General features: G+C 43.7%; 2 protein-coding genes across 3 annotated transcripts in view; one reads left to right on the top strand and one right to left on the bottom strand.

The window, feature by feature from the left end:
- The window catches only part of LOC142027266 (purpurin), a 44,766-nt gene that overhangs the window by 1,369 nt on the left and 15,767 nt on the right, over nucleotides 1-27,630 (top strand). Inside the window, exon 1 of one of the 2 annotated variants that reach the window (XM_075021102.1) lies at nucleotides 25,436-25,783. The exons of the other annotated variant lie outside the window; for it this stretch is intronic. Within the exon in view, the coding sequence (XP_074877203.1) occupies nucleotides 25,734-25,783 (50 nt within the window). The 5' untranslated portion in view covers nucleotides 25,436-25,733. Of the gene's footprint in view, nucleotides 1-25,435; nucleotides 25,784-27,630 lie in introns of those variants that run through there. 2 annotated transcript variants of the gene reach the window in all.
- PDE6B (phosphodiesterase 6B) lies at nucleotides 359-22,530 on the bottom strand. Its single transcript, XM_075021096.1, has 22 exons — nucleotides 22,120-22,530; nucleotides 19,606-19,758; nucleotides 19,180-19,269; nucleotides 17,414-17,554; nucleotides 16,269-16,343; nucleotides 16,117-16,181; nucleotides 14,978-15,044; nucleotides 14,785-14,832; nucleotides 14,454-14,603; nucleotides 13,317-13,460; nucleotides 12,661-12,726; nucleotides 11,917-12,063; nucleotides 10,286-10,393; nucleotides 9,178-9,287; nucleotides 8,092-8,179; nucleotides 7,418-7,518; nucleotides 6,004-6,111; nucleotides 5,184-5,247; nucleotides 4,361-4,435; nucleotides 3,354-3,437; nucleotides 2,915-3,071; nucleotides 359-1,771 (listed from the first exon to the last, which is right to left on the bottom strand). The coding sequence occupies exons 1-22, from the start codon at nucleotides 22,528-22,530 to the stop codon at nucleotides 1,713-1,715; spliced, it is 2,511 nt and encodes an 836-aa protein (XP_074877197.1). The 3' UTR covers nucleotides 359-1,712.

Genomic DNA, 27,630 nt, shown 5'->3' with positions numbered 1-27,630 from the left:
GCACTGCTGGGTGAGCTGGGCAGGCACCCAGTGCTCCTTGTGTGAGAAGCACTGCTGGAGCACCCTGCGGTGGTCTGAGCACCTTGCATTGGGCACAGCAGGCGGGAAGATTAGCCTTCTGGCTTTATTTCTCAGAAAATGTTTGAGGACGTTAAGGATCTTTTCTCAGCATTTAAGTGTACAGTGGCTTGTGGTGATCTTTAAAAGCCCACTGCTCACCATGCTGCAATACAATAACCTTGTGGCATTTTTCCCGCTCTAAAAAATGACTTGATTTCGTATGCTGTATGATGAAAGCTTCCTACATTGTTCTTAGTGAAACTGAGACATACAGCATGAAGTCATTACTAGTGGCATATTTAGCTTCCATGCAAGTGGACGGGCTTCTGTATCTTCCTGAAAGACAACTTGCTGCTCACAGAATTGCCGCATAGTGATAGAGGATTACATCTTGCTTACTGCACTGAAACACGGATAAATGATCACCAGGTACCACCATAGCTCTAGTTTTCCTTTTACTGGCAGTATTTTTGTAATGCAAACCAAGATACTGAAGGGTAAAAGCACTGAAGATAGCAGGAGTAATAGAAGAAGAAGAAGAAAATCCCCAGCAAAACAGATCTCCAAACACTTTAAAAAAAGAGAGAAAGAGAGTGAGAGGAGCAGAGAAAGGTGTCTGTGCTGCTACAAGAGTGTAACTTAATGTTCTAATATGCTTGCATTAATAAGCACGAAAACTAACTTTCATCTGAAATAAAAGAGTACAAGTCATCAGTCTTTCAAAGTCTGGAGGGGAATCTAAAACCTGGACATCTCAGAACAGGAGGAGGAAAGGAAGGAGGGTTGGTACCAATTGGAAGAGGACTGCATTAAATAACATTGGCATTATGAGGCAAAACAGAACAAATTTAGGAGATGCCACTATTCAGGTTGCTTGTGGAACTGGAACTGGAACTCTAGTGGGTCATGATGACACTGTCTTCTTACAGTCACTTGTTACAGAGCGAAGCCTCAGTTAGTGCACAGTGTGGATCCTTCTCATGAAGATGGCAGCTACTGGGTGTTGCAGGAATGGCTCCATGCTTTAGAGCAGCATCCTATCCAGATTCTTGAAGTGAGTGCAGAACTATTGTGAGTGTTTTTTGGATTTACGTGGAATCGTAACTTTTTAGAGCAGTTCAAATGTTTACTATGGTCAGTTTTCATGCTTTATCCCTACCCACAGATTTCTTTCTGATATCCCAACAGATACAGGCTTAGATATGATATATTTGGCTCTTCTTCAGTTTTCCTACTCTGTGGGCTATGGTTGCATACATTGTCAATCACATGGGGTTGTATGGAGCAGAATATGAATTCAACTGGCCCCATCAGCTTTGGGGTAAGAACTGTTTCAGTGCAGGAGAAATGCTCTTCCATAGTCATGCAACCTGATTTATTGGGCCAAACGTTGTTCTGACTTGCCATATGCCATCTGACATCAGGTGCATTAAATGGAGCAAGAGACAGGACAGAACTGGCTCCTCACCATCAGGAAGAGATGCAATTAAGGCAAACAATATCTAGTCCTTCCCTGGCTGGTCATAAGCCTAATTAAAGTAGCAGAACGTCCAATCAGGAATGTATTTGTATGCCATGATTTGATTTTTTTAATTTTATTTTTAAATCATGGGCATTCTTATTTTGGGGCATATATTGCATTGATAATAGGTCTAAAGTATGCTACAGGTTTTGGAAGCTGGAGCTGTTCCTCCATTACAGGTTATTCCATCTGCCATATAAAAAGAAACACAGAATTAGAGGTACAGTCATAAAAGTCCTTCTCAGTCATTACAGGAGGTTTTTAGCATTTTTAAGTTATCCAGTGATCAATGTAGGTCATACCTATAGTACCCATATCTAGAGCTGTCTACTGTGCAAAGTAATTATACATGTAAGACTTCTTGGAAAGGGTGTTTTACAGTTAGTAGGAACCTTCCTCACTTAAATACTGATTACTTCGGAAAAATTCTTCACAAGTTTTCCAAATCATAGATAAAATACTTACTTTTGATATTTTAAGTTAATTACTATGAATTAAACTAAGATAAGACATCTAGATGGCTCTAGTGATTTCTACACTGTCATTTGAGGAATGTCCACCCCATGGGCTGTTGGGATTTTGGTCCAGTTTGGAATAAAAGGAGACTTCAGATGTAGCCTCTGTGGAGTTGAGTCACCAAGTTCTGACGGATGTTTCCTCAGACACTTGGGAGAGGCCAGGAGAGCCTTCTGCTTCCACCTTTCTGAGAGTCAAACAAATCCTCAGGCTATCAAACAAGATTTCACCCAATGCCCACTGCAGCTGATGGATTTCAGTGGTACCCAGGCTGGGCCCACAGAAGAAGAAAAATGGATTTGACCAAAATAGGTACTACTACTACTACTACTACTAATGCTTGCTTCTAGGCAGTACCTAATCTGGGCTAGAAATGGCATGAACTGTAATTCCTCAACTGTTCCCCCTAGGAGCGTGTTAGCTTGTCTTAACTTCTGCTTCATGATCCGTGGGACAGCACATTGACCACAGCCCCTGTGTACAAAGCAATGTCTCCCTGCTCTTTTCCAGGGACATACGTATACTGCAAAGGACTGTCTGCTGTCCCCAGCTGCATGGGCACTGGTGCTGAATGTAGTTTCGCTAGTTTCTCAGGTACTAGCTCCTGGGCATTTGAGCAAGTGGCCTTTTTGACAGCCTGTCATGGTGTCAGGTTTGAAGACAAGCTGTCTTCAACCTTGCCAGTGGAGCAAGACTGAGGAAACTTGTTCTGGGCATTTGACTCTGCCATGTCAGCAAAACTTTCTGCAGATCTAGGAGAGCATCACATAAGCATGTTTTTGAGTTAGGAATGAAAAGCTACATATTGTTTCTGACCTTTCTTTGCAGCCATCTTCTCTTCCTCTTTTTTCTTCTCTTCCTCCAGAGCTTTCATTTTTGCATCATACTCATCAGCACGGGTCTTCCACTCGTTTCTGTTGTTCAGCAGCCCATCAAGCATAGGCTGAATTTCCTCGTGGAAACGTGAAAATTCCTAATGAAAACACACCTGTCAGTGCAATGCAGCACAGAGGCAGTGCTTGTCCATCATACCCTAGGACAGATCCCGACACCTGACCTCCCAGGCAGGCTCAATGCAGGGAAAGCATTATTGGCACAAAGAGGGACCATGCTGCAATACCCCAGAGAGAGGGAGCTGTTGTCTCCTCTACTTGTCTCTCTCACCGTGACTGGTGTTGCTGCACCGGGACTTACTCACCTCAGCTTTGAACCCCTGTTGAGAAGGATGGGGTGTGCAAGGGTGTGCTTTGCTTACCTTATAGACAAATGTGCACACAAAATCGATGAAACCCACTTGAAGCTTCGGAAGCTCAGCAGCCTTCCTCCGGTCCATCATGGGCTGTGGGAGGACACAAGTTCACCATGATTTATAAGAACACTTCACTGAAAGACACACTTCTATTTTTTCCCCAAATTGCCTTGTTGTGCCAGCCCGGCAGTTCTGCCATGCTGTCAGTAAAGGCTGTCCATCACAGCCCTCTTCCTCTGCTGCAGAGGAGTGAAGTGGGCTCATTTCCTTTGCCATTTTAGCAGAAATTTTAGAGAGCTATTTCAGGGTCTGTGGATGGGGAGGAGTACAGGGAGTTTTTGCCCTTGCACCTACCTGAGAGAAGGTTCATGTTATAAAGTGCTGAAGATGTTTTCAATTCTCTAAAACGTAACTGAACATGAAATTATATTCTTACATGGCCTTGCTGCTCACTCTATCATTTATGATGCCTCTGTGGGTAGAGGGGGTATATGGAAGTCTAGTTAAAGAAAACCCAAATCACATAGTTGGAGGCTGCATTAAGGAATGACTCTTGGCTCTTTCAATGGCAAATGTAAGTATTTGTTATTACAATAGAAAAAATATGTTCAACCCCACTGCTTTAATGCATTTCCATTTACCAGAAATAATTTCTGGACTCTACCAAGTTTGTGTTTGTAGTTTTTCTCTTTATTGGAAACTGTGCTTTCCTCTACAATGTATGCAATTAATTTTCCTTTTTTCTGTAAGGGACCAACACAAAGTCTCCAGGGGGAGAGTCACTCCATGCTGGTTCACAGCCATTGGGACCCATCTAACTATATAGAGAGCTGGACAAGAGGCTCTGTCACAGAGGGTCTTCCCTAGCTGAGTACCCGCTTTTCCAATTGATTTTGGCAGGCATGGTGATTTCAGGAAGACACACAATGCTCTGAGAGCAGCATTGCTTGTAGTAAGTCTCTGCTGAGACTTGCTGTCTGAACTGAACTGTCTGGCTCTCACATGGTACTTACAATAGGCTGTTGCTGAAGGACACTTATTTCTAAGTCTCCTTGCTCCCAGAACTCAGCTGCTACCAGGAGAGCTACCTACATTGCCAAGGAGGGAAAAAGAAAAGTTAGCACTGACTTCGGCTTTACAACTTGATGTGCTTCAGGTCTCCACCATGAAGCAAATCTTACTTGTAGCCCCTCTGTTGCTCTGTGTCCAACCCCAGCCCCAGCCTTTCTCCTGGGAAGGGCAGCAGTGGCAGTGGGGCTGCAGCCATCTAGTGACAGCTCAACAACCTTATTGCACTGGAGCTCATTAGTCCACTGCTCATCTATTAAGAAACATTTCCAGTGTGTCTTCCTCAAGGATTTGCCTCTTGGTCCCAGTTGTGGCTGCCTATTATGATTTTCTCAGCTGTCCTTTTTCCATGCTGAACAGGAAGGTGAGTTTTATTTCTTTTATCCTCCTTTAAATTGTAATGTTTCTTACTTAGCAACTGCTCAAGTACAGTTCAGGAAGGAACTCCTGAATGAAATCAAACAACTGAGCAAACAGCAGGTATTGCTGTAAAAAAAAAGAACCCATACATTACATGCAAAAAACCTCAATGTAACCAAAAAAGCTAAATACTTGGGGTTTCTTCTTTTCTTTTTTGGTAAACATGAATTTTCTACAGAATTCACAACTACAGTCTTAAAGATTGCTTTATCCATCAAAACCATAGTTATTCTAAAGTCCTTTCGGTAGTTTTGGTAGGAGACTTTGATTCAGCTTCTAGCAGATTAGGAAAAGGCATTACTTTGAAATATAAGCTAGAGAAATCTAACTCTATATCAAGCACCTGACCTTACTCTGGACTTCCCAAGGCTTTGTGATTGCTGACAAATCACAGGCAGTCATCATCATGGCCCTAAAAACAGGAAAGAAATTAGTTTCTTCTCTACAGCCTGCACCCTATCTCTTGCAGGGTCAGGATGCTCATGCCCCAATACTGTCCCAGGTATCGCCCAGTCCCTGCTGAAGTGATAGATAAAGACAGACAGGTTGCTGTAACAGCCTGGGATCTGACTGGGATACTCATCAAGGGTTGCTCTCTTGATTAAAATGGATTTATGCTAGGGAACTGCTTGCATCTGGCACTAGGATGTTTGCAGCTTTAGTCATTGCTGGGCTGAACTTCTTGACTTTACAGTAACATTGCTGGCTCCCTCATGGAGGTGTAGCAGTGCAGACTGCAGTGAGGTGGTGGGTGCACTTCATTGCCAGTGCATAGCATCCTGCAAAGCACCTGTGCAGTCACAACAACAGCATTGTGCAACTCAGATTGGTTGCCGCTGGGAAGAAGAGCTCATGGACTGGATTCCTGTAGATCTGCCATTGCAGACTGCCCCTGCTTGTGGAGTGCAGGGTGGTCTGGTAGGAGTATATGGCTAGAAGGGATCCTGCATCTCGTTAGGAGTGTATGACCAGAAGGACATTCCAAAAGCAGTCACTTATCGGGATGAAGAACCACTTTAAGCTTTTTTCCCCTGCTTTTCCAGAAGATCACATTTGAGTGGACAGTACTGTATCACATGCTGATTTTGCACTCAGTGCAGCACAAGGCAAGTTTTGGAGCTCTAACCAGGTGACCGCATCTCTCACCTTTCCAGAGCCAACTACTCACATTACAACCTCTTTCTTTGTTGTCTCCAGGGTTAGGTATTCAGTCCAGGCAGTCATGCTATCATATGTCTTGGACTCATCAACGATCTTTTGAAACATTGTTCTCTTTCTTTGAGGGGAAGACAGAAAAAAGAAAAAGCTCAAAAACAAGGAAACAAGTGTGCTAAAAACAGATGGCTGATCCTGGTATTGATAATCCTTCCAGAAGGATTTCAAGATATTGTCCTGGCATTTAGGTCCTCAAGGAAGCCCCCAACAAAACAAGGCACCATCACCTGCTTCTCTTAAGTAAGGGAAACTATTGTAAATGACTTAAAAATAAGTATATTGGTGAGACATGAACAGGAACTTGAATGTATGAGCTACTGCAAGTTATGTCAGCTGAGAAATGCTTCCACCATTGTTGGCAGAACGCTACTGGCTTTATATATTTAGTCTGGCCCTGTTAACCTTATTTATATACCTAAATATATGTAGGAAATTCGGGGGAGGTGTTTATGCATGATGCACCCATGTTTTGAGTGGTGTGAAATCCAGAAAAACCTGCTGTTTCAATACTAGCAGAGAAGACATTTAGGCCAGATCCACAAAGTGACTTGTGTACATGTTCTGTCCATATCATTTTGCCTGGGTTTGATCTCAACCAAGCCTTCACTTGCAGACCATAGACCAAGGAGGGCAAAGACTGGCTTGTTCCCATCTGGTAAGGAAGTAGTGGTATCTGCTCCCATACAGCCATCCTATATCTGGAGTAAGAGGACTGGGTATTGAACCCTCCTTTGTATTCCTTTTTTGTGGACTGTTTATATTTTGCATAATCTTTCTTCAGTGCAAAACACAGAAGCAATCTCTGGTCTCAGCAGTGTATTTTGAAAACTCCTTGCTAATTAGGAAGTCATATGTTGTTGAAGTCCAGCCTTATGTCCCAGGAAGTCAGTGCATGCTGCTCCAAGATGTTTGGCATTTTGGGCTTTTGGGTGTGAAATAGACTATAACTATATTCACCTACAATGGACCACTTGTTATTTGGGTTATGCTGCTCACCCAGAGAAGTTACGTAGCCCTGGCCACGCCATTCACCATTTATGAGTATATTTAGTGCTGAAGTGCTAAGTAAAAACAAAAAAAAATCAGACTTCTGTTTCTGTTAGGGGATCATATAGCACAGCCTTGTTGGAAATAAAGGGTTAAAAAGTCATGTATGTAATCTAATGAGTAAAAGTTAAAAATTCTTTTCACCAATTTGAGCTCACCCCACCAGCTCTGATGTCAGTATTAAAGGCAGCCTCCCAAAGGCAGTGTCTGTGAAGAGGATTGCTGCACGGGGAAGCTCTCAGAGCAAAGCATCACGTTTTGCCTTTGTAAAGTACTAGCTGCTTTCTGCCCTTCACACACAGTGTATGTGACTGACTTACTTGAAGTAAAGTGCCAGGTCTGTTGCTATAATGGCAATTTCCATCAGGTGAATCATGTGCTCATGCTGTCTGCGGTTGAGGTTCTGACATATATTCAGCGACTGAAAAGCAAAGGAAATGGAGCTGCAAAATCCAAGCACTGTGGTGTTGTGAGTTCCTTGCCATCTCTCTTGAATGTGCTCACCATTTTTTTTTTTAAATAGATTTAGCTTGCTCCCCTAAGGTGCAAGGGTTATGAGCCCCATTCACCGTATGTTGGTGCCTAGCATCCCCTTTTGTTGCCTGAACATGGTCAGTGTCCTGAAACTTGTTGCACAGCATGTGCCCAAACCCTGTGCCCTGGACCCAGTGTGAATTTGTCTGAAATGAAAACTTAGCTGGGGGAGTGTGCTGGCCTTGGCCCTGTCAGTAGGGCTACAGGAGGACAATCCTGTATTTAACATACTCCTATGGGGATAACGGTATGTCTTCTGAGGAAACCAAGTCATGCATTTAGGAAGCCCATGCGTTTTGGTATTGGGTGAACATAGAGTACTTGAGGAGTGAGGCAGCTGCAGTTTCTCAGGTATCTAAACCAGAGAAAGGTCTTGTGCTAAGCTGACAGCTCTGTTGTTGCTGAAAAACTTCCCGGAAAGTAAATTATTCATGTCCTTACATTACAGTTCATTACCAACCTCTTCAGAGAGCAAGAATTTTCCAAATTCCAAGTGATGTCTCTCTAAAATTGAGGATCCATGAAGTTTAGCTAAAGGATTTTGAGATCTGGTTGCGTACAGGAAAAATTAAAGATGTTAGTGCAGCACTTAAAATAGAAAGAAGTGTCCCATTTTATGTTTAATTTTGTCAAACACACAAGTTCATCTCATTTGAAAAGGCTTAAGAGTAATATTTTTAATAGCTAATGACATCAGTCTAGTAAAAGACTTTTGTGACACAGCTTATAACTATTTGGACACTGTATAAAACAGTCTTCCAACTACAAATTTCACCCAAAATGTTCTTTATGACTGGACTGTTGTTACCCAGCATAGTAAGCTTGTTTAATTCCTGAATAAACACATGTTGGTATCTAGTCATAGGAACAGAAAAACCAGCAGTCCTTGGACACTTTCCTAGCTGAAAAGCAAGACCCTCTTGTACCCAGCCAGCTTCACTTGCATGTTTCAAAAGCTCCAGAAAACAGTCAGAAAGTATAACCAGCAAGCATTGCAGGAGAGCTGTGATCAGACATTACTTTAAGTGAGCAACAGAGGCTTGACCAATCAATGAAATCATGCAACTGTTTTTCTGTAGCTAGTAACTACCTACTGAGAGCAGCACTCTCACACTCATAGGTGCTTTGTTTCTGCATGTGGTGAGGGCAGTGCCATGCATGGTGCTTTCTCCATAGATACCTTCCAGGAAAAAGTAGGCTTCTTATGTCCAGGATGCTCCTGGTGGCACCCTGAGCCTCCTGTTATGCTCAGGCCACTAGATGCCTGTGCTGCACTTGTTCCACCCTGTAGTGGTAATGTAGTGTTTCTTTAACCAAAGGAGGTTTGCTAGGAGTTAACAAGAGCACTGCAAAATTTCAGTTTCCCCACTGACCAAAGCATAAGCTCAAATGCTGTAGCAAGCCAAAAAACAAGGTTATTTGCAAAAGAAGGTTGTTACCTCTGTGTATAAAACAGAGCTGTACTGGACTTTGATGTGATCATAGCCTGATCCCGCTCCACACGAGAGCAAGAGTAAATGGTTTGAAGTGGTAGGAAAGTGCTTACTTCATTTGATAAAGGTTGTTGGTTCCCCTGTGGTCAATATCGTGGCACAGAGCAGCAGTTACCATTGCAAGGGCTTCAAGGTCTGAGTAATAACGCTTCAGTTTGCCAGTCTGGAGGGTGAGAATTTGCATGGCATCTGTTAGTGTCTCTTGCAGGAAAGGGTACTGAACTGTGACTGCTATGTGCTGGGGATCTCCTCACTGAAACAGTCCAGGAGAACTGAAAGTACTTGTGAAGCTAAATGCAATACATGGTACATTTAGGTTAAAATGGGAAAGCAGCTGGGAACGAAATATTTCAGACTCAGGTAGTCATGCATGTTGTGCATATGTGCTCCATGCCCACCTGCAATGCTGGCTACCTGCAGCTACAGCTGCCTTGTGCCCTAGGGACACTCAGGACCTCATAAGCACCCCTCCAGTCACTGGACACAAAGTAATTTGCGAAGGGGCTCTGCTTCTTTCTGAGCAATGAGCTCTTCAAGCTGAATCACCCAAAGGATTGTCCAGGAGTGTTAGGCATAATTCTGTTGCCAGTTGTGTGGGCCATACCATCTGCACTGGGTCCTGGTGCTAGTCCATCCCTGGTGTGGAGCAGCAGTATGACACTTGTTTTTCTTGTTGGGGCACCTGTTGGCCTGACAGCCTGTGAGAAACGGCACTTGCCACATTCACACTAGTGATAGACTTACACCTGTACCTGTCCTGCCTGGAAATGGAAAGTGTGAGGTTGTCTTCCATCCCAGCCAGCTAAGTTCATTCTGGCTCTTACTGTCAGAAACTACTGGAGGAAGGGAAGTCCTGTAGTTTCTCTCCCCTACCCTGTAGAAGGATTTAATCTGGAGGCTATTCAACACCATACACATCTGTACCCAAGAAAATTAAAGCACTCCATTCATTGGGCAGTATTGGCTGCAACTTTAAGTGTAACGCAAGGACTGTCACTTAAGGCAAATGGAGACCTTATTTAGCAGGACCTGTGCCAGGAGTGACAAACTCTTATCCTACACCAGGATTCAAAGGGAGCACTGCATATCTCCAGGGCACAACAGAAGACCTCTTGTAAATAAAGCCATACCACAGAATTAACTGGGGTGGTGTTACCTTACCATCAGGAGAGTGAACATCGTCTGCGCAACGTTGAAGCCATGGCGCCAGTTGTGGTAAGTTATTTTCCGATAGCCTTTGCTGACTGAGTACACAAACCTTACCAGAACCTACAGATCGGAGAAGAGGATGTTAGTTTGTGTGATGAAGCTGCTGCCCATTGCTCTTGCAATAAAGACCACGTACAGAAGTCATGGATGAGTTTCAGACAAAGTCTACAGAGATGGCCCCAGAAAGGAATCAGAAGCTGTAATACCATCAGGCTTCACTGATGATGTTGTTATAGTAAAGCCCAGTGGTGAGCTAAAGGGGACACTAAAACATAGCTCTCTGCTTTCTAATTTTTTTTATTATTTTTTTTTAAGAAAAATAAAATCACAGAGGTGTCTATGGGGGAAAGAAGAAACAGCAATGTCTAGAGGAAAAGAGATTTCATCCTACTGTCTGTGAATTTATTGAATTTCTGTGTTTCTCTATGTTATCACTTGTAAGATTTGTCCCTCCCATGCCTTGCGATTTACTAATACTGATATCTCTCTTCAAGAGATATGGCTCCGTAGAAGGAGAGATGGGTAGTGTTTATATCACCTAAATAATTACAATATAGGGCATTAAATAGCAAACTATTTTTCACCTCTACATTATACTTCTCTATGTGTGCTACCTCTTGTAGCTATATAGGTTTTCTCATTAGAGAGCAAATTAATCATGGATGAATTTTAATTTTTTAAAAGCTCTGCTGCTCAGAGTGGCAGCAGAGAATGACTGCTTTTCATACTTGTATCAGGGATTAGTTGTTCCAAAGCAGATATTTTGAATACTTTTTGACATTGACATGCTATAAGTAAGAAGCGCAGCAGTAATTCCCATTCAATACATTTCGCTTCCTTCCTACTTCCCAGCCTGCCTTTCCAGGGTGAAAACTCTTCCTGCAGCTACCTCCAGATCCCAATAGATGGCAATAAACTTCACATGATGAGCTGAGAAATCCCTTGGGGAGCAGCAGAGCTGCAGAAACGAAACGCGAGTTTCACACGTCCTGCAGCGGTTTGAACTGTGGCAAAAGCCGTGAACTTGCACATCAGGGGCTATGGGGGTCCTTGTGCCCACAGGGTCACACCGCTCCTATCGCCAGCAGTCAGGAAGATGGTACCAACTGCACCAAATGAAGTCACGTCAGTGTATGTTGGCTGAAAGCTATAGGGTACATACTATATAGCAAATGAAACATGCACATGAGTATGCACTGCCCTGTGTTGCGCCTGGAAACTGTGTTTTTACACTGCGGCTGTGAGTGACATTAGACGCAGCAAGGGCAAGCAATTTTTTGCATGGTGTAGCCCCCATCTGTATAGACCCGACAGCAAACCCACAGCTGCAGCAGACAGTGCAGAGCAGAAGAGGCCAGCTTCATGCTCCAAACCTGCATGTAGGGACCAGGGGCTTTGAGAGGGAGTTCCCTGCCCTCAGCTGGATGAGGGGGCTCAGCACGCATGCCCCTCTCCCTGCAAGCCCCTCTGAACCCAGACCTCCAGCCACTCCATGAGCTGTGCAGGGCATGCATGGGGACCTCAGCCATGCAGTGTCTGCTGGCCATCCAAGATGGGAGTCCCTATGTGTTGCCAGCTCCTACCTCCTGTGGGATCTGGAACTTTTTCACCACGCCGAGCTCGTAGTACATCTGAATGCCGCACTTCACCAGCTCTAGCTCAGTGCAGTCAAAATCAGAGAACCTGAATTCATAGATTTCAAACTTGGTGGGCCCCGGGAGTTCTTCTTTCTGGAAGAGAGGTGGGATGGTTTGTTGCTGTGCTACTTATGCCATCCCTAGAAACACCTGGAATGGATTTTCCCTAATAGAAATTTATCAGTCTGATGCTGCTAGGAACTTTACCTCTTAGAATATAACACATAAATAGACTGAAATGCAGCTTTTCATAACCCCATTAGTGGGGGAAAAGGGAGGGCATTTTTGGTCAAGTGCAAGAAATATTGCTTGTTTTCTGTTAAGTACTTTTCTTGTTGATTTGATGTAGTTTGACAGGTCTTACAAGGGAAGGCTTACAGCCCTCCATATTTACTCCAGAGAGCAACATGCGTGACAAATCAAGGTGGCTGATGTGTTTCCAGATGGACTTTGAGCCCCTTGAGATAAAGTGGCAGAGAGCAGGTACTCCCTAGGAGTTGGGGAAGGCACCTGATAGTAATAACCTCAAACTCACACAACAGAGGAGGGCAGGGTATGCTTTGCCTTTGCCCTTCACCAAGTGCCCTACCGATGTGTACCACTGTGCCAACACTGGGAAATCTTCCCTGCATGCACTCAGGCAATATTTGTTTGCCAGGGCTGTCCATTCCAGTGGTACATTGCTCTTACCAGGATGCTTGCCAGCTCCTCTTCCTCACACTCGCTTGGCTCTTTCCCCAGCTTTTCTCTTGTTGGCTGCAAAGAGCATGGATGTGTTAAACTGACAACCAAACCCCACTGGACTTTGCACTGTGCAACTTTGGGGCAATCTAGGGCAGCTCTCATATGCAAATTGTGTTTTCTTTCTGGACCTTACTTCTATTTCCGGTCTTTCAACCCATTCTTCCTGGTAAAAATGTTCTCCCTCTCCTTGATTTTGGTTTGTATTTCCCCCACTTGCAAATGTCCCCCTAGAGCCAGTGTCCCAGCTGGGTCCTCTAACTCCACATCCTCTGCACTAAGGAGGTCTTGGGGACATAAATCAGCTCCTCTTCCACCCCTCCAGCCCTGCCCTGAGTAGCACCTGCGTGAGCCCACCTCCAGGGCTGGCTTTGCTGAGGAAATTAGAAAGGACACAGCGTGGCAGCGTGCCGAGGTGGAGGGCAGACCACAGAGCCAAAACAAAAACTTGTTCTGCTGTACAGAAACTGGGGCCCAGGTGTTGCCTCCACATGATGGTGGCTGGAAGCACTTCTGTGGGATGGGAAACCTATGTCTGTGCCATATGTCACAGGCCAGACAGGCCAGTACACCTGGGGGGTGTGCTGCATGTTGCAAGGCATTACCAGAATTTCCTGTATTTCATCCTTGTCACATTTCACATGGTAAAGCACCATATCCTGAGCAATATCCTTCCGGTTCTCCAGCTTGTTCATCTTATCATACGTGTCTGTGTTGAGCACAGACCAACCCAGGAACTGTGTCAAGGACTTGGTGAGGGGAGAAGAAGGAAATGGTGAAATAAACAAAACATCTGTTCCTCAAAGACACAGAAATATAACACTGCATGATATACTTTTAGAGAAACACAAGCTCCACTTTGGCCACAAGTCTAGCAATGAGCAACTGTGTGTTTGCTCCCAACCTCTACCTGCTCCTCAGCACAGCAGCTCCCCAGCTATTGAATCTGCCTTGGCCTCCAGAGCATCCATGCTGTGGAGGTTTGAGGACCCTCTGTCTAGTTCAGCATATGGAAAGCTATTTCTGTGTTGTTGCAAGTGTCACCATGCCTGTGGAAAGGCTGTGGTGTCACGATGGTGACAGCAGGTCAGGAACCCTTGTATCAAGGGAGAGCAAGGTGGTCTCATTACCGTTCACGTATGTTTACTCACACACCGTGTTTGCTCTCAACTTGTTTGCTGTCCAGCGGTCAATTCAAACTGATTTTTTTTTTTGGCAGTCTTTTTGATTAATAAGAAAAGCCTATTTCAGCAAATGTTCTGATTGATAACAGATGTCAGGAGCTGAATACCTATATTGGATTGAAACTAGCATAGGAGCATTTCTAAGCAGCAAGCTGCTGTTGGTAGATTTGATACTGGCCACCCTTTGTATCTTAGCTACACAGATAATTCCTGTGTAATTTCTTGAGGGAGTTGCCCAGCCACTGTGAGCCAGCTGTCATGTATGTGAACACAGGTCAGAATGGTCATGTTAGTATATCATAACTGCTCATGGCTAGGTGTCCAATCCAAGAACGCTGAAAAAAATGATGTGAACACAGCTGGGTTTCTAAGACAAACCCCCCCAGTATTTCATATACTTGCTTTCAAAACTTTCAAGCTGATGCATAGCACCTCTATAAGCAACAAAGAAACTCACTTAGCTGCAAAAGGCTGGGGGATGCTTTGCCCGTGTACAATGAGCAATATTGACCTCTCTCAACCATATGAACAACTTCCAGCTGCAGCAAGAAACTATACCTCCATGAGGGTCTCATCCTGTTCGTCAAATGGTTTCCCATCTTTTCTGTTATAAAATGTGACAACGCCAACAATTTCTTCCCTTTTGTTGACTATTGGCATGGAGAGAACGTTTTTGATAGTCCATCCTGATTCATCTAGAGGACCTTCCTTGAAGCAACAGCAAGCAGAAAGACACCATATACTTAATATGTTTTCTAAATACATCAGCACTCCCATTTTACATCAAGACTACAGGCTAAAGAAATATTTACATGCCTAATATTGACTCTAAATTACATTTCTGCAAACAAAGTAGAATCCTTGATGGTACTGGAAGTTTTCACGGTACCTGAAAGTTAAACATCTCATCTGCAGCAGCATTCATAATGTTGCAAATCTAGGGGATCACACAAAAGAAAAAGTTTTACAATATGGGCAATGAGAAGTTTAAATACCAAAACAAAAAACTGAATTGATGAGAAAGCAGCATTAGTATGACTTCATCTCAGAAAGCCTTGCTGAAGCCTAAGCTAAGTACTTACAAATCCACTTTCAGCCACATAAGTTGGCAGTCCAGTAACTAGTGCCCAGTGATCCGCGGTAGGATTTCTGAATGAAAGAAAAATGCATAAGGGAAATTAAGGATATATGTTTACTGAAGAACAATCATGGAGCTGAAATGTATCCAGCTGATTGCACAATCCATGTTTACATGTTTCACTTTCCAGTTACTAAACAGTCATGTTACTTTCAAAGGACCCTTGTGTGCGAGCAAAGATTTTTCACCTAAGTTAATACTTTTCCTGCAAGGATTCAATACAGACTCATTCAGTAACTCATAAAATATCATAGTCTGCAGAGACGTAAGTCATTCCTGGGAGTGGGGGCCATGTTTCAGACCTTCAGCACAGAGAAAAATAAAAGGAAGTTCCCAGCTAAGAGTGTCTGCCAGCCTGAACTTTTGAACACTGCTGTACCTAAGCAATGGGGCCTTTCTTGCAGCACTTAAGCCGATGCAAAGAGGTGTGACCAGAACTGGGCAAAACTCCTGTCGTGTCAGATTTGTCCGGGGTGCCCAAGGCTCCTCTGAAAAATTCAGTGGCAAGAAGAAAGGGTGGTTTTCAGGAAGAGGAAGTCTCAACGTGGTGTCAAGAGAGGAGGAAAGGCCAGAGGTAGCCTTGAGATGGGGTCAGTGACCAGAGGATAAAAGAGAAACAAGTAAGCTGGAAGATAGGCAGGGGAGCAGGACTGACCATGAGAGGTCGGGAGGGTAGCAGAGGGGTGAGGCGCAGGGCTGGGACAGCAGGTGCCTCAACACAAGGGCAACCTGGATGGGCTCAGCCACTGACATAGAGAAGGCACCAAGCAAGAGTGATGCCTCAGCCTGGCAAGGAGAGTGCCAAAACTGCAGGCAGTCAAGGCAGTTCACTGCTGCGTCTAAAAAGAATCGCTGGTTGCAGTGACTTTTGGAGCCTGACTTGCAAGCCAGGATCCCAATATCCTGGAGAAAATCTTTGTGCCACAGAAATGTGAGTCAAAGCACCAACTTAATTCTGGCTCTCTTACTCAGTCTTCTATTGGTCCTTTGCATATCTCTTCTTGAATGACTTTAAATCATGGGGAACCTTGGTTTTAGCTACACTTCATGTCAGTACCTAGCATACAGAAACTGGGCACTTACGGGATGACTTTAATGTCTTCTTTTCCATGTAATATATAATCGATGACCTTGTAGAAGACTATTTCCTACAAATAAAAAGAGTGGTGTTAAAATTAGTGGTGTGTCAATCCAGCCAGACAGGAGAGAGTTTAAGAAATCTGGTTCTCACGTACTCGGCCATCCGGGGTGCGAGGTCCTGAGTAGGGGGGAACTTCTCCCAGCTGGACTGGCCACAGGTCAAAAAATTCCTAGTTTTAAAATGAAAGAAGGATTTTTAAAGTAGGAAAGTGCATTCTGCCTTGAACCTCAAAGTAACCACTTCTCTACCATGCTGGTTTTGCTACTGTGTAAACAAGGCATGAAATAATAAGACTAGGAAGCAGAACGGTGTATCTAAATCGGGAAGTGTCAGGTGCACTATATGGCTGTATATAGTCATATACTGCCTATACACAGGATGCTGCTTCAGTCAGTGAACAGCACAGGCTGTATTCACAGAGCAAACGACTATGTCAATATTTTACGTGTTCTCATTTTCCAGAGTGTGGCCATAGGGCTGATCTACTACTTGCTAGCTTGCTAAAGTGAAATTTTTTTATTGTTTTTCCTAGGCTACATTATAATGCTGATCAAAGTGTTTTTAGCACGCTAATGATCTTTTAATACACCTCTTCACAAAACAGCTTGCTATGAAGGCTCTGGCAACGTGGTGGACATCAAAGTTCATGGTAGCCTCAGCCAGCCTGACCATGGAATAAAGCAGAGCTCTGGTGACAAGAATGCTGTTTAACTCCCACATAAAGCTTGCCAAAGGTGCAAACAATCAGACCAAATCAGAGCTGCAGAGGTAACTTAGCTTCTGTCAGCCTATTTTTATGAAGCCAAATTTCACCAAAAAGCCTGGATAACATGCACATGGATGAGTCCTTGAGGAAGGTGGCTGCTTTGTTGTTGGGGATTTCCACAGGTATCTCACTATACTTCTAATAACCACAGACTTTGTGAGGCTGTAGTTACGGTGTAGACTTTGACCAGGATTGACACGGTCAGACATGTTTGCCCTTCCTTTGTCTTCCCAGCTTCTGGCTCCTTCGACAGTCCCATTCCAGTGATAAGGTCTTCCCTTTCCCTCACTTTTCTTTATCCCCAGCTCTTTATTTGCACAATGGAATAAAAAAAATGCCAACCAAAGCAAGAATAATGACTCAAAGCTAGCTTGCACTTTGGCTGCCCCAGTAAAACTTATCTCCACACATCACCCCTCAGTGGATTGCAGCAACACAGAAAGCTGTACAACACACACATGAAGAATGCTTACTTTCTGCTTCGTCATGTCCAGGAGACCTACTGAGTACCGGTCACAGTTCAGGTATGCTCTCACTGTGTAAAAAGCTTTGTGGAACTGCCTCTCGATGTCTGTCAGTTCTTCAAAAACCTTATTAGCTGACCACAACAGCACCTGCAGGATAAAATCCAAATGTAAGCATAGCCTCTTCTTGAGACCTGGGCTTCCCAAATGTGTTTGGAGTAACAAGGAAACAATTGGGGGTTTATACTACAGTTTCTGAAAAGTGCAATAGCAACCTATACTGCAAAATGTAAAAGGATTGCTTATTCACACTGGGAATTCTTAGAGGAAGATGCACTCTAAGGAAGAGTCAGGTCATTGTGGAGTGCTATGTAAAAGTCCAGTCTTAAAAATATAGCTCAAAAAAGTAGTAGTGCTAGATAAAGAGATGGCCCCACTTACATTTTATACTCATAAGTAAAATCTTGCATCCAAAACCAGTTAACACCAAAATTGTTATAAATTCCAGAGGCTGGAGTTGGAAATACCCAAATTAACACTTTCCTCAAAGCCTTTGCATAGCTGCTTTGTGTGCACATCAGCCTATGGTCCTTTTCCCCGTCCTGCGCCCTGCAGGTGTACGCTTAAGAAAGCTGTTGCTCTTAGGCTCTTTCATTTGTAAAAATGCAGGTTATGCAGCAGATTAGGCAAGTGTTTCTGGTGGCACAAGGAGGATCTTTGTGGGCCTAATGGAGAACTTAATTTTCTCCGAAATGGTAAGAAAGCCATCTATGCAATTGCCTAGCTTAGCTAGTGCATGTATGCCTGTATCTGAGTGTATGTGCTTTGCTTTCTGAGCCCAGGAGACATGAAGAGCAGTGTTTCAGAAGCACTGAGAGCTACTACCTGAAGCTGACTGGACCTGTGGTTTGAACAAGAAGTACCATTATGTGGCCACAGTCATGAAATGTATGTCTCACCTCTTCACTAGGCACTAGTAGATATTTCTGACAATTCTGAGCTGCACTGGTCTTTGTTTCTAACCCATAAATTGGGACAACTGTGCCACTCCTATAAAGTCTGAGATGTTCAATGTCACTGGCCTCTGAACATCCTTTGGATAGTATAGTGGTGTTGTCATACAAACCGTTAAAGGAAAATGAGCAATGGTTTATTTTTGGCATTTTACAGCATGCGATAAATAATGCTGAAATCCCCAAACCCAGGGAGGAGGATGGAAAGAAACCCCTGAAGAATGGAATGGTGTAAAGGAGTTGGGCAAAATGCATTATATGGTCTTCTAATAAGACTCTTACACAGCATCTGAGCACAAGCAGACTGAACTGTCTTTGCACAAACCAATTTACTTTACAATATTCCCACAGTCTTTGCAGTTGGGATTTGCAATATTGAAATCCTAGACCACCTCTGAGAATGTCATTTACTCACTCTGTACTTTGGTACTTTTAAGTCTAACACAATGAACCATATTAACTCTCTCAAAGACCTTTAGGTCTAGACGGCCGAAGGTCTTCCAGTTGAACTATTGGCAGAACTAGCAGTGTGTCTTGCATCTTGTGCTCACTTTCCTCCCTTTCTGTGGGACTTGCTGATGCAGCAGTGATATGTGAACACAGAACTCCTGGGTTTAGCCCCAGACCGGAGCACCCTGTGGGAGACATTAGGCCTTCCACTTCTTGGGTGTCCACTTTATCTTCTAAGCCCCTTCCTTACCTCCCCCAGTCCTACTGCTAAACCCTCAACAGTTGTTTTTCACTCTGCATTTTCACTCTTACCTGGCCTCTTCGAGTCTCACAATTGTGAAGATAACTCAAGTGATAAATTTTCAAGTTCAAGGAAGCAAAATTCAAGTACTTCAGAAAAAGCTGAAAAGGCAAACAATGAGATTGAGTTGAATGTAGTAGCAGCCTCGTGTACACTAGATTTCATAACACCCCTTTAGCAACGTCATTGTAATTCCCCTGGACAAATGCTTTGCTTTGCACTGGTGTGAGATGAGGCTTATCTCACTGTAACTTCTCTGAAAGATTTCTGAGATAAGCATACTCATAATAAGCCTCTTCTGTTAGAGGGTAAGTCCCCTGTAGGGAAATTTGCACCAGTGGACCTTCACCAAAGCAGACATCCCCAGTGTAGAAAAGTCTGTGTTATGTGACAAAAGCGACAACTGCTTGATAGAAACTGAGCTACTGACCACTTACTGTTTCATCAGAGCTGGTGAAGTGTGGGCCGTTCAGCTTATTAATAGCCACAATGACAGCAACTAAATCTTTGCCATTCAAGATGGGTGTTGCAAGGATGCTTTTCGTAGTGTAGTCGGTGAGCTCATCAACAAATGGACTGAACTGGGCACACTGTTCAATAGAGAATTTACAAATTAAGCTTTTTCCACAACGTCTGTAGTCTTAAAACCAAGTTAAAGCACAGCCTCTCAAAGTAAGCTGCCTAAAGAAAGTTTTGCTTAAAAAATTATTGAGGGAGAGAAATGAATTAGCAGAAAATTGGACAATGTACAGGTGATAAAAATAGCAACAAGAGAACTGGCTGTGGCTTCTGACTGCAAGACGTGCACTTTTTCACTTTTTGCAAAGATCTTGCAAATCATAAGCTTTAACATGTCAGACTCTGTCAGAACAAGGAGGCTCTCCACTGGTCGTGCTCAGATCACTGACATTCTTCATGGCACCTCCTCCAAACTTTCCTCTGACTTCTCATTAACACTGCGAAGTGGGTACAGCCAGTTACCATGCAGCACTGTGTAGCCACAGCTTATAGACCAGTGCTGTCTGGTACAGTCACTAGGAAGTTCACTCACCCTCATTTTTCTTCTGCTTTTGCCTGGGCCCTGAAGCTGCTGTCAGCTTGCAGCCTCCATGAAGCCATCTACCCCTGTTTCTGTTGAAAATGTTCTGCCAGGTATTTCCTCCCATGTTGCTGGGCCTTTGTGCATGGGATAGTAGATGGCAGGGAAGGTATCCCAATGGAGGATGCAGCTGGCACCAGTGGTGCATGGTTCCTGGCACTCTCCCCCTGTCCCTGAAAGCAACCCATCTCCTGCCCCAGGATCATTTTGGCAGCGGTTGCAATATGCAGATAGCACTGTTATGGACTGGGCTGCACAGGGAGTCGCCCATGAGGGAATCACCATTCAAACCACTGGGAGAGTGCTAGGTCATGCTGTAGGGGCAGTCCAAAGGGAATGCATCCAGTTGTTCCTTATGTGAATGTCACTGTCCCGCTATTGCAAAAGAAAACAAAGCAGTGAAAGGGTAGTGCAGGGAAGGCAGGTGGTCCATCACCTTGCCTGCACAGGGCCTTATTGACACCATCATCACCTGTCAACAGGGAGTGCAGGGATGGTCTTGCTGACCCAAGATATTCTCTCTGCTCAGCTGAATAACTTGTCAGCTACAAGTCCTTCTAGATGGGTTAGAAAAAGCCCCAAAGGTCTGTTCAGATTCAGAAGGGTGCACCAGAAAAAATAATCAGTCCCTAATAGGTCTTCTCCCCATACCTCCCCCACTACTGGCCTTCCCTGCCAATGGGGTAGACCAAGCACTTAGTCTCTGTGTCTCCTTCAAAGGAATTGCCTTACAGCAATGCCTGAAAGCGCTAGAGTTGGAGTGTAGTACATGGATCACAGCACTGAAATCCTTCCATATTCTTGGAGAAATGTCTGAAGCCAGAAAGATTTAAAAAGTTTAAGTCACATTCTTATGCTCCCCCCACCCTACCCCTTCCCCCACCCCCTCAAAAAAAAAAGTTTGCAAAACCACATCAATGTCTCAGTACATTCCATGGAGGACAACAAAGTTTTGCTGAAGCATTTGGATATGCTCGTATTTAGCAAAAAATGGATGGATAAACAGATGGTCTCTTTGTAACTAGCAAACAATAGATAGAGTAATCCCAAATGCCATAATTGGGTCACATGGATTTTAGTTCTATACCTATGATTAGAACAAGCCGATTGTTATTGCTGCCATTCAGGTTTACATGATTCAACCCAGGAGTATGGGGGGTAAATATTGTCATGAAGGCATAAAAATAAAACACTAAAATTCCTTGGAACCCTCCTGGTATCACAGTGTGCAGTGTTTGCTGAAAGAGTTTTTTTGGTCAAAGTTTGTCTCTTGCTGCTTGTGATGAAGATCACTTGTACACAGATTGCAGTTAACTCCCTGCTCTGAGGTCCACTCTCTCTGGTTGATAAACATGCCTCTAAATGCCCTTGTCACAAGCTTCATCAGACAGCAAACATTTTCAAATGTCATTTGTGGTAGTAAACCCTTTCTGGACTCGCTGTAAAGGATATGTCTCTCTTTGCCAATTACTCATGGAATATAAATGTGTGTGGAAAACTTCATGTCCGTTCAGTGCAGATCTGACTGTACTGCACTCTCTCTTCTCTGCTGGACTAGATGTGATTTTGTTGTTTGGTGTTTTTTTTTTTAATTAGACAGGCAAGGTGTAACAGTGCACTTGTTTGCAGGTGTTAACAACTAGTGTAATTAATGTGCTTAGCTTCACCTTGCTCCATAAATGAAATTGGAAGCAACTTGCTACTGGTAGTTTGGTTTCCTCTACACAGCTATTACACCACACAAGGTTTGACCAAGCACCAAGACACCCTGCTACCTCTTGACCCATTTGTACTAGTAAGCATGTGAGCCTTTCTTCTACCCAATGAATGAATGTATAAATGGCAAACCTACCTCACTGACATCCTTGATGTTCATGGTTTTCTTGGTTTGTGCAACATAGCCCACAATGCCTATGTCCAGCGGATAGACAATCTCGCAGTCTGGGGAGACCAGGCATTCCTCCAGCGTGCTTCCCTCTTGGATGTTGAAAAGCCTTGTTGCCAGTTCAGGCGTGCCATTTCTCTGCCTGTACATGAAAAGACTACAGCGGTCAGCGTGAATAAGGGACCTGATTCTTCTCAAGGTCTTGAAAACAACTTTCTCCATGTTGATGCTTTCTTGCATGTCTTGGATCAACTCAAAAAGGATTTCACCCTCATTACTATCCCAGGACTCTGTTCTTAGTTTCTTCTCAAAGTACTGCTTGGCAAAAGTAGGGTTGCCATCAAGAAACTTCTCTACGTCGTCTTCACTAATGCTCATTGTGAATGCCCTGGGTTTTCTGGCAGGAAGTAGTCCAAAGATCTGGCCTATGCAAACAGCACTCTAATTTCCAATGTAGTTCCTAAATTTTTGTAATAGAAGATGTTGCTTCTAGAATGACCAAGAGTGAGGTAACGCTGCAAAGAGAGCTTGTCATCAGGAAGAGGTATTCCTTTATAGTGCCGAAGGTGAGTCTGTGGGAGGACAGATCTTCTCAACCAAACAGATTAGATGACCTCTACAAGAGCTTTGGGTCAACTTTCTTCTTCTTAATCTATATGCAAACAAAAACTGAGTACTCACTCACAATATCTGAAAACAGACTCCTTTCTCTTGATAAGCAGAACACTTACTGAAACAGTTATATTGAGGCAGCAGCAACAGGGAAGAAGTGCATCTCCTAACATTGAAATAAGCTCTTTAAAGTCTAATTAAATATATACTGCTTGGGCCTAATCCTTGGCTAACAAGGTGAGCATCTTATTATTCCTGCTCTCCCAGCTCCCTGCAGTAGTAGGAAGTGCAACCTTCACAAAAGAGCACAGTGGTCAGAACAAAAATAGTGAGGAAACGCTGCTCTTTCAGGGCTCCCTCTACTATTGTGTGGTTCTTTATCTGCTGCTGTAAAGTCTGTTCTCAAATGGAAGCACCAATCCTGAATGCTTTAGCCCATGATTTGAACTTAATTTACAAGGTCTGTGGCCTTTTCTTCTTGCTAGTAAGAACCAGGAGAGGAAAACATGCCTTTTAGTAGCATCCCTTTAGGAAGGAGTCTGGAGAGCTTCAGGTTGGGGTGGCTGGGTGGAAACACTCTGAGGAATCATGGCAAGCCCTGCAGACACAAAAAAACCCAAAACACTCAGGAAGGTAGAAAAATTTCCCTCATCACTATCAGTGGAGAATGGGTGGGAATTATGGCTGTGAGGGACAGAAGTTGTTCCACATCAATGAAGCCACCATACTGTGCAAACAGCAGGCGAGGGTCGGCGTCATGCTGGGAAGCAAAATGTCACAGAGGCCACTACTCTTCAGGGAAATTAAACAATTCACAAGAATTTTTGTCAGTGGGGAACAGGGGTAAGTCCCACCCACTGCATTGCTGGAAGATAACCAAGGCTCACCTGCTCGGGCAGTAAAGGTCTAGCTTGCCTGTGCCTGTGAGCGTTGGCACTACTGCTAAGAGTGATGTAAACCAGTCCAAATGTGAACACAGGGGGCTGGGAGGAGGGTGACAAGAGAAAGAGCTGTGGTGGCAGTGTTAGAAATGCTTATGCAGGTAGGTCTGCAGGTCAGGAGGGTCTTGGCTCCCATCAGGAGGGAGGACAGAACATATAGCTGCTGATCCACTCGTGTCCACCCCTGAAACAGGAGGTGAATACCCTCACATAAAGTCATGGGAGTATAGGGGAAGGGAGTTAGAGAGAAATCCTTCAGAATTCAGGATTCAGAATCCTTCAGAAGACTTCAGAAGATTGGAGGGAAAACAGTGGAAACCAAGACAAAGATCTATAAATCTATTATTTATAATTCTATTTTCTCCTATTACCTCTTTCAGTTCCCTGGGTCACTGGAGATGCAGTGTGAAAGTTGCTGGGTCAACTGGTTGAATATCTTAGATGCCTTTATGCTAGCGTGGCAGAGACATGGTAATTCTCGTAGTCAGGCTATTAAAATAGAATTATTGGTCAAGAAGACCTGGAGGAGGTGATGTGTGCCAGGGGTGCATACATTGCCTCCAACAACCATGTTCTAATGGAGAGACAAGGACCTGCTCAGCACTAGCATGGTGGGGGTTTGCTCCAGGTCTCCAGAATGGGGGTGGATGAAGCCTTTTTGTGAGCAACAAGTGGGACTGTCCCAAGCACAGGTCTTGGTGGCAGTGGGGAATTTTAATTGCCTGACATCTGTAGGGATGGCAACACTTCAAGTTGCAAGCTGTTCAGCAAGGTCTTGCATGTTGCAGCAGTTTTCTGGGTACAAAGGGTGGCAGAAAGAGCAAAAGAAAATTTTCTTTGGTTTTGACTGGCTGCAAGGGAAAGAACTAGCTGAGAACTTGAGGGTGGGAGACAGTTTAGGTGAGTGAGACCATGAAATGAGAGTTTGACACTGGAAAAAACCAGGCCATTTTGTAAATTATGTGCTCTTGTTGATCTTAAGCAAGAGAAAAACAGGCAGAAAGTGTGTAAGCATGGCAAAATTATTGAAGATTAGTATAAAAATACCAGGGATGAGTAAAAATGGAAAGGCAGAAAGGTCAAGATCCAAAATTAGATTAAATTAGGAACATGAAAGGCAATGAGCATTTTCTGTTGTCGTATTGGGAAAAGTAGGAATATCAAGGAAAGTATTGAAAGACTGGAATGCTTAGAGGGTTGTATGGAGTAACTTCTAAGCTGTTACTGGCTTTTTCTGATAATTAACAGAGGATATTCTGAGGTTCTGAAATGCCGGGAAAAGGTAGATGTAATGATTCATTCAGCAAAAGAGAACAAAGGAAGAACTGGAGAATTCCACAACAGACTGCTTTAAATATAGCTTCTACAAAAATACAGGAACAAACATGTTTCTATAAATAACTAGAGGACATAAGTAAGAGCAAGTGTGGTTTTGTCAAGAGCAAACTCTGTCATACCGGCATAATTTCGTCCATGTCAGAGTAAGATGACTGTGGACAGAAGGAAAGCAACAACTGTCACAGCTCTTGTCTCATGAGGAAATGACATACAAGATATGCTGTCTCTCAAGGTGAGGGCTTAGATGAAACAGTTAAAAGGTGGTGGCAAATCTATTTGGAAGATGAAGGGTTGTTAGTAGCTTAGAAATGAAAGGTAAGAACTTCTTGAGTAGGATTCTCAGTGGAGGCTGTATTAGATGTAGGGCATCTCAGTATTTCCACTGATGGGTGGAAAAATGCATATTAAGCCAGTGTATGAGCCACAGTCAGGTGTCTGTAAATGTGAGCACCAACTTAAAACTAAATTGCAGACAGTAGTGTACAGAAGAGGACTAGAAATCACCAAGGATGCGTGGAAAGACCTACTTATGTGGAGGACAGTCACCTGGTGAATTCATGGGGATGAGTCACTATCTGGGCTTATCACAGGCTGAACATGTGTCAACACTACCAGGCAGGAGGACGTGTACATCCATTAGGATGAACCTTCTATTGTGTAACAGATTATGCCAAGTTGTACTAAACAGATATGTCACCCAGAAGACAGTGGGAGAATGTGACCTCTGAGGAAAGACTGAGGTTTGTCATGTCTCTTTTGAGTCATCTCTTTCCTAAAGAATACAGTCCCCAATTTTATAAAAGGCTACTGCTAAGAAAAAGGGAACAGTCTGTTCTCCATAGTCATGTAGGACAGATTTCAGATCTGCACTGAAAGGGCTTCCACAACAGTGGGAAGAGATGGCTCTCACCTTATCTTAGATACCCCTGGAAACAGAAACACCATTCTTTTTCCCAGTGAACACCTCTTGTCAAAAGTGATACACATGTAATGACACCAGCCTTCTGGAAGTGGTATGGACAGACAACTTCTTGCAGCTGGAGGGAAAACCATTTTTCTGTGGGTCCAGCCTCCCACAGTCCATGGCCTCTCAGATCAGTTATACGTGAGGAAACCATTGCTCGGACACCAGGAAAAACTTCATTTGCAACAGTGTAAACCTGCCTGATGGGAGTGATTTTATTGATGATTAAGGCCCAATGAAAGCCAGAGGCATACTTCTGCCTTCCAAAGCCTGCACCTAAGTATCAAACCGGGCCCTTCCAATGTGCTGTAAAGTACAAGCCTTGTTTCATCCCACAATGATGGGGAGGGAAAAGGACTGGGTAAAGTAAAACCAATTTAAAAACTTGCCAGGGGACTAAAGCATTTTGGATTCTGGTATCCCAAAGGAATGAAGTTTCCTATCACCTGGACTTTGAAGGAGGTCTGAAGTGAAGTGTAGCTCCTCTTACAGTTAAGCATACTGTGCCCTGGCAGTTTTTCTGATCTAGTGGACTTTCCTTGTGCCAGGTCAGATTTATGGCAGGAGACAAGGTCTCCTGGGAGCTCATAGCCACTTCCCTGAATTATTTCAATGTCCAGGAATCAGGCTGTGTATGAAATGGATATTACAGCACAGAGCTATACAGTCGGAGGAGGTACTCAGGATGTCCCATGTCTGAACAGAAGGTCCTTTGGGCTTGGTAACATATGGTGTTTTCCAAGCTGTATGGCTTCACTCTATGTATAAGCTGACATAAATTGGTTTGGTGGCTGTATTAAGGAGTATGCAAATTGTTGGACGTGCTTTTGGCTTGTGATTTGGAAGCTGAAAAATTGCAAATGGTTGAACTATTCATATTGAATCAAAGTTGGCACTCTTTTGGATCCAAATCTCCCAGATATTCACACTTTGTTTGGTATGAAAAGTTCTGTTCAGTTCAAGATAAATGTTTTTGTTTTGAAACATTTGTAAGAAAAACAAGCAGTGTCCAACAGTGACACTCCAGGGTCAACATATGAAAGATCCAAGCTCAGTTCTTTCCTCTGCATGCAGGATTTGAAACTTAACAAGAATATTTCCCCTTAACAAGGGGAAACAATAAAGGTCATAAAGTACTGAAGTTTATAGCTGCAGGAGTGGAGAAACTGAAGCAATATCGGTTAAGCCAAGCCAGGGCTGTATAACTGCAGTGCTGTTGAAACCACATAGGAATGGCAGGTGGAAATCTAAATCATCTGTGCAAAGGAAGCCAGCAGTGCCAGAGCAAACCCCTTGGAGAAGGGTGGTGGACTGACATACCCAGAATTTAAAGCATGGTGCAAAGGCTGCAGGTGTTCCCTAGGCCTTCAGGGAAACTTAGGTGGCACCATGAAAGCCATTGCTGGCATACCAATGATAACTGAGGTGGATGCAGTCTAAGCTTGCAACAGGATAATGCTGTTTGATTGGACTTAGGCAGACAATGGAGGATTTTGGAGGAGGATGAAGTTGCTATTTTAGGAAACTTGCACTAGGCTGTCACACAGCATAATAATAACTGAGCACGTGTGGTTGCACACATTTGTTTTTAATAGTTTTAAAACTGAATTGCAGAGTTGGCAT

The sequence above is a fragment of the Buteo buteo genome, chromosome Z, assembly GCF_964188355.1.
Source record: "Buteo buteo chromosome Z, bButBut1.hap1.1, whole genome shotgun sequence".
NCBI lineage: Eukaryota > Metazoa > Chordata > Aves > Accipitriformes > Accipitridae > Buteo > Buteo buteo.
Note: the sequence above shows the minus strand (reverse complement) of the source record. Positions and strands in the feature narration are given on the sequence as shown.

Bases quoted from the DNA above. Each gene is read 5' to 3' on its own strand.
- PDE6B (XM_075021096.1), bottom strand. From the start codon at position 22,530: ATGAGCATTAGTGAAGACGACGTAGAGAAGTTTCTTGATGGCAACCCT. The intron at 14,604-14,784 runs GTACCGTGAAAA...TGTTGCTTCAAG, and splicing joins ATGAGATGTTTAACTTTCAG to GAAGGTCCTCTAGATGAATC. The intron at 3,438-4,360 runs GTAAGTACCATG...GTCCTCCCACAG, and splicing joins TCCTTCAGCAACAGCCTATT to CCCATGATGGACCGGAGGAA.